Source organism: Cynocephalus volans, chromosome 10, assembly GCF_027409185.1.
Source record: "Cynocephalus volans isolate mCynVol1 chromosome 10, mCynVol1.pri, whole genome shotgun sequence".
NCBI classification, from domain to species: Eukaryota; Metazoa; Chordata; class Mammalia; order Dermoptera; family Cynocephalidae; genus Cynocephalus; species Cynocephalus volans.
The window spans coordinates 121943023-121956272 of record NC_084469.1 but is presented as its reverse complement, the minus strand read 5'-3'; the positions used below and the strand labels follow the sequence as shown (position 1 = coordinate 121956272).

General features: G+C 42.7%; 1 protein-coding gene across 1 annotated transcript in view; it reads left to right on the top strand.

Moving 5' to 3' along the window:
- Positions 1 to 12199, top strand: part of WWOX (WW domain containing oxidoreductase) — a 983029-nt gene extending 970830 nt beyond the window's left edge. The window contains exon 9 of the mRNA XM_063110099.1: positions 12011 to 12199. Within this exon, the coding sequence (XP_062966169.1) occupies positions 12011 to 12199 (189 nt within the window). The remainder of the gene's footprint in view (positions 1 to 12010) is intronic.
- Positions 12200 to 13250: the final 1051 nt, after the last annotated feature.

Below are 13250 nucleotides of genomic sequence, written 5' to 3'. Positions count from 1 at the left end.
TCTCTCCTAGGGTTTGAAGGGAAAGTTGAAAATGTGGTTTAGCCAGGAAGAGAATTTCTGACCAAGGGTTTAAACCTGGAGTCAGAAAACAGAGTATGTTTGTGGAAAGGGCTCCCTGGGAGGCCAACCACAATTGTCAGGATGGGACTAACACGAGATTGTCTTTTACCTTCTCAAGTTTGGAGTTTGCCACAGCCAGCTGGGGGAGTGTGAGCAGGAGGAAGGGCCAGGTGGGAGGGTTTCCATCCAACCATCTCATGCCCCAGTACAGTGCAGACACCAGCAGATGCTGCCTCTTGGCTAGGACAGCGTCCCTACTGTGTCTAATGCTATTAGCTGCCTAATCAGTTTCCCTGTGCTCATGGTCCCTGCAGTCTGCCCACCTCTCTACCTTAGAGAGTTTTGGGTCCAAGTCACAGGTACTCACAATATGCTGGTGGGCATCAGCATTCCAGCATTTCAGAGTTAAGAGTCAAATTAAACATCCACCAATGGAATGGATGCAAATTCACATTCATTCATCCATGGTCACTTTTGCTCTTCAGCTAGTTGATTTCTGGGCTCTCAGTTGGGATCCCAAGAGCTGCCTGCCTGCTGGGGATGATATGGGAAAACTAGTTTTTATGTTTTGAGGCAAAAATTCAACGGGTGGAATAAGAGAAGCTGAGGTAAGTGACCCTGCAAGGTATAATAGAAGTACTTATGGACGCTTTATGGTAAGAACAGTTGAGCCAGGTAGGCATGCACTTTAAGAAGGATCTCACCACTTCCTAGGTGGAGGATATTAGGCTGGCCAATACCACTTCTGCATCCTGGTCTTCTTATCTGAAAATGAGGCTAATGCTCCAAAGGGATGGATACATATATTTTCCCAACATTTTATTATAGAGGTTTTCAAATGGAAAATTTGAAAGAATATTTCAGTGGCCACCCAACACCCGGACTCCACGTTTGCACGGCACTTCTCTGTGCTTGCTCACCTCCCGCTCCATCTGTGCATTGTGTTCTCGAGCCTGCACTGCACAGACACTTGGAAATTTAGAGGAGATGTGTGTAACAGGCCTGGGTGGTGTCTGGGATGTTACAGCATTTAACAAATGATTGTGGCAGTTGTTCAAATGTCGATGTCCCAGGGACATGGGCGTGAACTTGGTTGTGGAATTCCTGGCCATTATAATCCCCAGAGATGCTGGATGGGGCTGGAGAGAGGGAGACTACTGCAGAAATGTCCCCCCTACTTTTAAGTCCCTTGAGTAAAGGAAAGGTAGGATATTTTGATCTGTATGCTTCCTTCCTTCAACTTTTAATAAAAAGAATTGTAGCTGCCTTTGTACCAGTATCTGTTGAGTACCCAGGAAATGGCCAAATGTTTTATCATTCAACCTTACAAGAACCACGTGAAGGGGATATTATTATGCCCACTTTACAGATGAGGAGACCGAGGCTCAGTGGCTTGTCACAGAACTGCCAGGTGGCAAAGGCAGGATTCCAGTTGAAGTATTTCTGCTTTCAGCTCCTGGGCTTTTCTCAGAGTCCCATACTGCCTCACAATCTGCAAAAGTACCTGAATCTTTCCTCCTCCTGCCCCTCCTCCTCAGTTCCCTCCAGGACTGAAGAGATGATATTGATTCTTGTTCAATAGAGGTTAGAAAGGGCCTCTCCCTTCCCAAGGTGAACACAGAGAATTCTCTCCCTTTTTTTTTTTTTTTTTTAATGGAAAACTACAGGGAGTGAGGGCTGTTTCTTCAGTGGCTTTGCAAGAGAGTTGGATTGGATTTGTACACGATGCCCGAGCTGGCTCAGTTTTCTAAAGACCTAACTTTGCAGCATTCTTCAAGGGCTCCAGAGAGTTCCCTGTGCCATCAAATTAAGTTTGGAAACTTCAATAAAAAAGTCCCGAAGGAAACTGTCAATTAATGCATTTACACCGAAGCATCATACTTGGGAAAAACAGCTTCAAACGCGAACGCTGTTTTCCAACCATTAAAAAGTTTGCGTGCTGCTTGGTTTCCATAGATACCCTAGGTAATAGCCTCCTTCCTCTCATTGAAGAGTGAGTGTTGTTCAGTTTCTTTTTTCCTTTTTTTCTCTTTTTTTTCCCTTTGTCTTTTGGATGTTTTTCCTCCATCCCCATTTATGAAAGCAAAAGATAACTAAATGGAAACCTGGCAATATAATTCGTCTGAGGAAGGCAGCTTGGTTTGTAAGCTCAGGTAATTTCATTTCTGCTCACCTCCTAATTATTTCATGACTTCTACAAATAACGTTGGTACTTACAGGAAAGAGATGGAGAATTTTCAGTTGATCAAATTATTTCCCCAGTCCATCAAATGTATAAACATACTCAAAAGGGAAATGTTAACAGTTCATTGAAAGGCAAATGAGTTTTGACAATGTATAGAGCAGAGATTGGCAAACTATGACCTGTAGGCCAGATCTGGCCCACTGCCTGTTTTTGTAAATAAAGTTTTATTGGAACACAGGCATGTTCATTTGTGTACCCATTGTTGATGGCTGCTTTCACAACAACAATGGCAGAGTTGAAAACTCTGTGGCCCACAGAGCCTAAATAATCTAATCTCTGTCTCTTAGCAGAAAAAGTTTACTGACCCTTTGCATACAGGAAAGAAGCAGGGTTTTGATGGCATTTAATAGTTTGATGGCATTTAAAATGACAACTTTAGTCAAATACCCAGTCTTGATGTGACTCAGTTTCTGCATCTTTAAAATGGGAATGACAGGACACTTTCATGGTATTTTGGGAATGTAAGGCACCTAGCACTGCTTGGCACATAGTAAGGGAACAACAAATAGGGATTATTTTCACTTGAGATGTTTTTGTTAGAAAAATCCAAAGAAGCCTACCTTATGATTCTAGAAGTCTTTAAGAAAACCAAAGGAGAGTGTGTATAAACCTAAGCCAAGTAGTTCAGCTATTGTTCCTGGGCCTGATGTGTGTGCACAGTGTCTTTTTCAGGGGAGAGAGCCCGGAGGAGGAGACAAATAAAAGAAGCCACAACAGTCTAGGAAGAAATCTTTAATTTCTATTCAGCTTTAAAGAGTTTGAGAGTTTTTCTCCCTTTTAACAAACCAGTTCAAGTACATGCCTTCAGATTATAAAAGTACCTGAAATTGCCTAGAATATCAGCATGCATAGCTTGTTAGTATTTACATATATTTACATAGGGAAACAAGAGAAAGATCTACAGTTATTTACAGTCTACATAGGAGAAGAAAAAGGCAGCCTAATTGTATTTCCTAAAATACAGTAGATGAGTAGTCAGCACATGCATATTTAGATAATATTTGCATGATAGAATGCAATTTTTAAAAAAGACATACCTTTGTAACTTTCTATGCTAAGGTGTTGCATAATCAAGGTAATTTTTTTGTTTGTTTTGTTTCTAGTCTATTTGCATCAAGTGCTTTAAAATGTTCACTAACACCGAGGCAGAATTATTTACCCTGGCAATTAAAGGAACAGCACACACAATCATTTCCTACTAACTAGCAACAAGCTGCTGGTGAATGAAATAGCTATTGTTTTCATTACCCATCGACCACTGTGAAGAGATCTCTCTGTGTAAAGGCAGTGCCTAAGCTATCACCATTAATTATGGAAGTAATATAAATGAGACCCTCTCCACAGTATGTTCTAAATGAAATATTAACAAGGCCAGCTTCTTTGAGCCTGAGAAATGATCTGTTCAAGTGAGTTCTATGAAAATGCACATACCTAACCAAGCCATGCCCAACTTGAAGTAGTGGGGCTGGGTGTTGGGGGCCTGCCTGCAAGATCTGAATTATTGCAAAGTACATCGTCTTAATTCATTTTTGGAAGACAGAGTGAAGAGTTAATTCCTTACCATGATGTGGTCCCATTAGAGACCCTGTCTTTCCCCCGCCCAATGCCTTTTTAGAGCTATGTTGTAGAATACATGTGTGACATAAGTGTAAATGAACTGTCAGCCTTAAAATCTAAACAAGCAGCTTGTTTGAGGTTTGCCCTGAAATCCTGCTGGCTCACAAAAAAAGTAAGCTTTTGGTTTTCTAAAAGAGTTAATGTGGCATACAGACTGGGTGGACTCATTCTGTGCAGAAGAAGTAAAGGGGAAGCTGTTTGTTTCACCTGTACTATGAAGACATTCTTTGCACCATTATATTAGAACTGAACCCATTAATTCTGCCTGGTGATAATTTAAAAGGTTTATTTCACTGAACATGGTGAATACGGAGGCATACATTTATATACAGTATACAGAAGTAGCTATAACCGGGGTTAAGGAAGTAGAGTAAAAATGTAAAATGTTTCAAATTAACACAAGCTAAATATCTTCTTTTGTCTCTTATAAATACTCAGCAGTCCTTCATTATTGGCATCAAGGTGGCCCAGTTGGAAAATGTTCAGTGACAGGCCATCAGATTTGTCCCATATGGAAGGATGATGCTATCAGTAAGATGCTTATTTGGATGGCAAATTTTTATGGCTCTTCTGCTTGGCCATTTGAAACTAACCTGTGGAAGAATGGATACCCCAATGCAACTTTCCGTCCCAGCAAGAGAACTCGTTCAAAAAGAAAGTGTACTTTGAGCAATGTGGGTATTCCAGGCAGCATTGGCAGGAGATGCCCAGGGAATTCTTTCATGGACATGAGACATAGTCAACAGTACCTTCTCTTATTTCTAATGATATGATTTCTCACTCCAATCAGTTCTAGAACCCTGATGGCAGGGACACATGGAAGGAGGAAGAAGCATGCATAAAATGACCCACGTGGATTGTACATAAGCCATTCCTTTTTCCTTTCCTCATTAGGAGAATCCCCTCCCTCCACCCCCCAACCCCAGCAAAGCATGGCTAGGGTTTCATGATAACAGCGGGTCTCAGAGAGTGAAATAATTCTAAATATTATGCATCCACTCTCTTAAGACCAGACATAAACCTGTCATGGAACCCTTGGAACATTTATGGCAAGAGTTCTGGAATACGAAAGAGGTACAAAAATGGCCTCATTTATTTCAAGGAAAAGTTCAGAACAGTTTGTTGAATTGAAAACACAGTCCTTGACAGCTGACCAAGGTCACTGTGCCCTTCCATCCTGCTTATAGCCTAAGTTAAAACTCTCCCAGGCCTGGCCTTCCCAGAACAAACATGGCTTTGGACTCCTTTGGATGGCTGGGATCGGCTGCCTATTTCTCCTCAAAACTTAAGGCTAGGGAAGACAAATATATTCTTCTGCTGTAAAAGAATTCTTTCCAGCTTTCCATCCTGAGTCTGCTGGTCTCCAGGCTGCTTCTGCAAACATTTGTCAGAGGAATAAGAGAAACGCTCCTGTTAACTCCCTGTCGTTCTATCCCAGTCTCACAGCAACCTCTTAAAAATCCTTAGTGATCTTACTAGAAATTTATGTCTTTTGTCAGGGAGAATGGCACGGCCTTTGTATGACACATCCTTTTAGCCTGACTCAGATTTGGGAGTGTCATATTTGGGATGCCTGAACTGCAATCAGGAAAGGCTCCAGGTCAACTCGGGGACTCTCTCTGAACACAGGCCTCTGGACATAGGGCTGTCATTCGAAAGTTGCATGGCATTCTTTCCCTCTCAAATATTCACCCAAGGTGTCCTTCGCAATTTTGGGCTGTGGACTGTATGCATTTACAGTGATAGATTGACATATCCCATAGCTTAGCTCTCTCTCAGAGCAACTGCCTTCAAGTCTTCCTCGTAGACCGGGTCCCCACTGTCACCTGGGGAATGGCACTCTGTCATGGGAGAGCTGACTGAAAAGGAACTTGAGGTTTTCCACACTTGTAAACCTGTTGTTAGCAAAGAAGCTGTTTTCCTTGTGGCAAAAGGTAAATATCCAAACACAGTGTCCAAGTCCATTGCGTTAGAGTGGACATATTCTCTTATGTAGGGAGAAGGATCTGAATGTGATCTAAATGGATTCTCCAAACACTCCCTCAACCTTTTAAAGCCTCAAAACAAATATCTGCTCCCCTGATCATCTATTTCTATTTGAGAAATGGAGTGCATTCCCCTTCTATAATAAATGTTAACGACAGCCTGGGAGTTAGAAAAACTCCTGAGGGCTTATGAAAAAAGTTCTATTTCAATACCTACAGGATGTATTTGCATGTATTGTTTACATATGCAGGAAATATTTGCCTGTAATGTTCAGGGTCCTTGTAGGAATCAATTGTTAGAAATTTGGAGCAATTGATTTGTTAGGAGTTAATTGGGGGAAGGTAAGGAAGGAGGATAGATCACAGTTTCTTCTGCAAACTGATGAAGCATGTTAGAACGTGTCAGAGCACCAAAGGCCACACTCATCTACAGGTATGGGAATTTATAAGAAGGAGAATGCTTAGGTTTCACTGGTTTTGATGTTCATGCTTTGAAAAAAGTCTATCATCAAAAAGTAGGTTCTTTAGCTCAGCAAATCTAGCCCCTGGAGGTGGCATTTCGAATAGGGCAAACTTTTTTATTAAGGGTCATTTGCTGTTGGATTGTCAGAGCTGGTGCTGAGTCTTCATTTTTGTTAATCCAAGTGGATATCATTTCAATTTAGCTCACTAACTAAATCAACAATGGGAAAGTCTCCTTTTAACATTTCTCAGGCGAACACAGGACAGCCCGCGCATTTAACTTTAGGCCACGTCTGGGCGTCACGCTGTGATCGCACATGGCCTGGCTGGGAAGAAGGCAAAGTGAGATGAGGAAGCTTGAGCCCCGTGGGCGACACGCAAGAGGAAATGGGCAACGTGCGACTATTGGTGTCACACATTTGGGAAGGAGGTTTCGTATACCAACTGACAAGGATTCTGGAGCCAGTTAGTCTAGGTGATTATCTGTGTGGCTTTGGATAAGTCATTTTTGATCTGTGATACTAAGTGGGTTTCTCTGTAAACAGGGACACGATTGTCCCTGGCTCATAGAACTGCATGGGGTTTAGAATCTAGTGCTTCTAATGCTCTCTGCACAGTGCCTGGCGATCTGTACCTCTCAATGAATGCTAGTCATTGCTACCACTTGCATAGTCCTATTTGCTACAACTCACTGGAAAAGCAGGACATTTTGGAGGGCAGAGTCCTTTCAAGTAGAGATTTCTCTTCAGTTCTACCACCTCACATAATTTTGGTGGAAGTTGGCATGTTTGTTGATTAGTGCTTATTGCAAACTGGATCGTATAATTCAATGATACAGAATGACAGTGGAGGAAGAGGGGGGTTATTGGTTGCAGTCACGCTGATCGGGGAGGCCTGTGGGCCTCATGCCTGCCCTACTTGCATTACTTTATGAACTGATGGAATTCGTGGCAAATTTGCCCACTGAAAAGTTTGCTCTTGGACAGTAAGTAGAAAACACATAACCTTTTGGAGCAGCTTGTTTTTGTTTGCCTTTCAAATCGGAACCTGAAACCATCATTATTTCTGAGGAATGGCTGTGTCCCAAGCACCAAGGTATCCGGACATGAACTCCACAACCCCACGTCGTACCTCTCCGGTAGAGTGGTTATAAGCTCTCTTGGGAGAGTGTTCTTGGGAGACAGGGAAAGACAGAGAGGGTGTGGAGGCAGCCATTTATTTCCACACGTGTCAGGGTGCTCATCCCGCATCTCCACCATGGCACTGCGACAAATTATTCTGCTCCCCGTGGTGTATTCACAGGGCCACTGAATGAGGTGGCTGGTTTTACATTTGGGAAGAGTTTTCTTTGCTTAACAGACCTCAGATGAGTAACAATGAAGGCTTTGAGGGTTTGGCACCTGTGTTTCCTTTTGCCAAACCTGCTCACTTCAGATCACCTCTTTGTCCCTGGGAATTCAGCTTTGTCGTCACCGTCCACCTCTGAAAAGGCTGCTCTCCTTCCCTGCCTTTGGGGTTCCAAGCCTGATCTTATTTCTGTGGTGTTTTCCCTTCTACGTCTCTACTTTTTGCATAAAATGATTAATTCGGCATTTGCTGTACAATGTTCTGGTATCAATATATCTGTAATAAAGCAATCTTAGAACAAACACTACTCTCTTGCAATCATTGAATATATAGATATGCCATGATATTGTGTCTATGTCTATTTTTTATACATCTCATAGTTACATCTACTTTAACACAGGGATCTATTTTTTCTTTTAAATAAGCATGCATTTTAAAATAGAGAAACCTGAAAACTAAACATTAATTGTGTAATATGTGTCCCTATTAGAATGGAAGTCCTGTATTAGAGCAATAACCGATGCATTGCAAACATCCGTACATCGGTGTTTTTTCTTTACCATATATTGTTTATCTGAAACCTCTGTACCTTTTCCTTTTAGGGAGTCAATATTCATTTGTATTCCGTGCTGACAGCTACAAATTGATGGCTAGCAGTTATCAAATAAATGTTGACGAAAAGCGGCTACTTAACATTTTCCTCCCAACAAAGGGTTTTGGAAGGATGGATAATTTAGATCTTAGGGCCTCAACTATAAATAAACAGCAACTGCTTTCTGAATACCACCTTTCTGTAGTTGAAGATTGTGCTGCAAACCTGACAAATGATTTCTGAAAGAGAATGATGAACTCTTATTACCAAGATACTCTTAACTTAATCCCAAACAAGGATCCTGGGTAATTTTATATACGCTGTAAAGACTGATGGCACCGTTCACCGTTCAAAGTCTGGCAGCTCACAAATGTTTGACTAGATCGGAAATGGCATTTGGGCATGATTAAAGATTCTACTGGGCTTCCCAGAAATTCTCAGTCCTGTGTCATCAACACCCTAACTCACTGCCATTGCTAAGGGATAGAGACCCCTCCCCCAGTTCCCGTGATTAGCAACTGCATACAACCTACAGGCTTCTGGTAAATTGTTTTCAAAAAATCGTTTAGGGGAACCCATAGCTCCAGCCAGTGTTTTTATGTCAAGGTATTATTATTTTATCACAGTGGATCAGTAAGCAGTGGTGACAACCGGCAAGTCATTGCTTCAGATATTTTATAACAGAGTTGTTAACATTATTTCCTTTATATGGCTCTTTCATCTTTTCTGAATTATATACTGATGTCCCAAAAAGTGGCATGAAAGTCATTTGACAGTGATTAAAGTGCTCTTAAAATTTTTTTTTGTTTTTTATCAGTTTAAAAATGTTTTATCTTATATCAGCAGCACCAGCTTGTTTACTAATGAGATTCCGCTAACATGGCTCAGTCTCATTCCGATGATGTGCAGACTGAAAAGCTGATGAGCCAAAAATGAGAACTTGTTATTAAACTGTCGTCACATCTGATGATATAAAGATGTCACTCAGAAGTTGCCATTGGAACAGCTGAAAAGAAAATTCCCCAAAAAGCCAAAGGGGTAGTGGACATGGGACCAACAAGATATTATCACGACTTAATTGTCCAGCATGGGAGGAAAGTAAAGCGAGTGCTGGTAGCACCAGCATGAATCAGAGAGGGAGACTTGGCCAAATGCACACAACTGACCTTTGGAGTGGAGAAGGTGGACTGTGCTGGCAGGCCCTCCTCCTGCACTGTGTCCTACTGCAAAGCCAGAGTCACTTGTGATGGAATTTAGATTGAATATCACCCTGAGCCAAGTGGCAAAACAATCAAAGCCAGAAAAACAAAACAAAACAAAAAAAAAAACGGGGCTTTTCTAAAATTTATGGTTTTCAGCATGGTAGCCAAATGTAGGTTTACATGAAACGAGGCCAATCACAGCTGCTTTCAGTTTCCATGGAGGGAAAAATGCAGGTCCCTCATCCACTCCATTCGGAGTCAATGCAACTGCAGATTTTCTTTGCAAAAATACCATTCCAACAATGTAAGGGTGCAACATGATATCATTTTAGAAGGTCATAGTGGCAAAATTTTACATTGGGTTGGAGAGGATTCTGCTCCTTGCTTTCTCAAGTGGTTCCTCTGGTTTTTTTCTCAGGATTGGTGGAACCATGAAAGGCCAGTCTGTCACTATGTGTGAACACTTGATATTGTAGCCACTCTGAGTGGGGACGGGGGCTGGAGTTCAGGATGAGCTGACTGGATTCTCTCCCTACTTCTGAGTTGATGGTTTTGGCATCTGCAAAGTAAAATTGAACTCTACAGCAGATATCCCGAAATTTATGCAAAACACCAGCTAAGAATCGTGGCCAAGATGATATTTGGCTTGAGTTAGCTTGACGAGCATCTCCATTCTCCAATTTGTCTTCAGCGGCACTTTTGCTTCCTTTTTCCGCACATGGGATGCAGAGGAGTCAGATAAACTACTCGAAATTCTTTAGATAAATGCACCAGGTGCTAAGCTAAGAGTTATTAGGAATAATAATTCAGTGAAAGGAAATTTGGATGACATGAACTCATTTCCATTAGGCTTGAGCCACACAAATCAATTGGAAAAGAAACTGAATCCAAGATAATAACTGGCTATCTGGGGAGTGGGCATGGGAGGAGGGTTAGCGAAGTAACAAACCAGTTACTGTTTAATGAAGTTCAAGTCACGTCAGTTGTTCAAATTCTAGACTAATGGGACTTGCCCAAAATAGTCAAGCAGCCAGTTATCATCAAAACTCAAGTCTTTGCCTCCCTCCCGCTGCACACCTCTCCCACAATCATGTCACTTGACCACACTTGACCATTCGTTTTCAGACCAATTCAAATGTGACTGTAGACCCTGACACTGAAGCCAAAAAACCAAAAACAAAAACCCAAGTCTGCTTTATAGCACTTCCCTAAAATTGTAACACCTTGGGACCCTGGTTCTCAGAATGGCTTTGTCTCCCAGTGATTCTAGAATGCAGTCATAGTGAGTGCAAACCAAACCTTTTTTGGGGGGAGGAGGGATTTCTCCGATAACCCTGTAGGGGCAAGAAAAAGGTAAACTTTGGGTGGGGATGGAAACCCATTTCCCCCACAATCAAAGGTCCTTAACGTTTTCCTAATGGCGACCTTATCTTTAAGTCCCTCTTTCGAGCCTCTTCTGCAGCCTCCTCCCTATTGGCTGATAATTAGCATGGGCTGTGGTGCACATAAATAATCATAAGATGCCAGATAAACTGTATTGGTTTTAAATTAGAGCCGTGCCTACAGTGTCTCCCTACGAACAGCAGCCTATTATTTTTAATTATAGCTTGCAAAGCAAAGTGATTTCTTGCTCTCTTTACAGCATCCCTGACAGTATTCTGTCAGTCCAGATGATATGGTGGCCCATCAGCACACACGTCCCCAGTCACATCCCCAAATGTGACTCAAAAGGTGAATCAAAAGTGATCGATTGCACTCATTGCCACTTGCATTTTGAAGTGGACTGTGAGGAAACGTACCCCTTTTGCTACTGTCCCATTCTGAATCTGGGACAAAAATGATATCTAGAAAAAGGTTTTCACATCTGGATGAATTAATCAATGTGTCATGTGTCTGTGTGAGGTATGCATGTGACAGGGCGTGTGTGTGTGTGTGTGTTAAACGTTTTAACACAGCATTGCAAACGATTTCCCCAGCAGCACTGTGGGCAAAGAATAAAGGAAAGACCTGGCACCAGCCCCACTTGGGTTTTCTACCTGATCGGCCATAATTAAGAGTAGTTGATTTAATTCAGACAGAGCATTCTAGAAACATCTTGGTGTCCAATTACATTACACATTGGGAAGTCAAGGGGTTGGATGAATTTGTTCTCGAGGGTTCGGAAGGATGCCATCTTTTTCCCTTTGCACAGAAGAGGCTCCTGCCGTGATTTATTGATATCTGTATTTATTTTCAAAGCCTTTTCCTAGACGAGGTGTAAAAAGTCACACCAGCTTTACAAGCGGAATTTATGAACTCGTTTCTCCAGGATGGTCACATCATACCTTTTACAGCCATGTGCTTTGGGTTCAGTGGCCTTTGCCATGCCAAGATCCAGACGCAACTGAGCCGACGAGAGGGAGGCTCGCGAATTCGCAGACAGTCAGTCGGCAGGACATCATCCCGTCACCCCTATGCTTAACACAGTTTTTCTTTTTGTCTTTCTTTTTTTCATTTCCAGCAACAGGGAGCTGCCACCACCGTCTACTGCGCTGCGGCTCCGGAGCTCGAGGGCCTGGGAGGGCTGTACTTCAACAACTGCTGCCGCTGCGTGCCGTCGCCAGAAGCGCAGCGCGAGGACACAGCCCGGGCCCTGTGGGCGCTCAGTGACAGGCTGGTCCGAGAGCGACTCGGCAGCCGGGCCCCCTAGTGCACTGTCACCCTGCCCACCTGTCACCCGGTGGGGTCCATGCTCCTCTGCAAGCGTGAAGTCAGTAAGAGCAGTCACAACAGAGTGAAAAATGTTAAGTACCAATGGGCAGCAGGGAATTCCAGGGGGAAAGGGACAATATCACTTATCTGCGGCTGGGTTAGGACTGGGCCCCTTTGGCCTCTTGGTGGTGGCCTATTTGCAAGTGAAAGCTTGGCTGGTGTGTGGGTTCTTTCTCTCGCTGTAGAAGCACAAGCAATTCTCTCTCACCATTTGGAACAGCCTAGTGTCCCCTTGTCCCACTCCACCACCACCACTGTAGCCACGGGCTGGCTTTCTCCTCATTAGGGAAGAAAAAGCAAGTGTTCATCCTTCCTTGCTGCATTGAGCCAGGAGATAATTGTTCCATTTGTCCCGACTGTTCAAGTCTGAGTGGGCTTGGCAGCCACGGGCGGGGGGAGTGAAATCTCTGAACCTGGTTTCCGCCGGCCAAGATGGTGGTGACACTCAGAGGCAGAGTGGGCAAAGCTAGTGGGTCACAAAAGTACTGGTCATCGACCCCATTGCCAAAACTATACGTAAAATTCTTTAGAGATTATAACAAACAAATTTTGCAGATCATTCCCTAGATGCCTTGACGGACAGAAAAGGAAGCACTGTGTCCTTAAGAATACACAGGATACTTTGGGGGTGTGGAATAGTCACTCTTCATTCACAGTTTTTAGAGGCAGCCCACTGGCTGAGGTTTGCATTCTGCTGAAATTCCCTCCTGTTCCTCCCATCCAATGCATAATAAAAGAACATGCTTGAATATGATCACCTGAAGTTTGTACTGTTTCTTTCAATGTTTGTTTCAGTTTTTTTGTTTTTGTTTTTTAGAAAAGAAATCTAGAGGAAAAATAAAGCGCTTCTTGTAGACGCCAGGAAAACACCATTCTTGTTTCTTCTCTGAGTTTTTGTTTTGTTTTTGTGCTTTGTGGCTGTCTGTGGGCCAAGTTGTCTCACACGGTTAGCATGCCGGCATCATATTTTCTGTTAAAGAAAGAAAGAA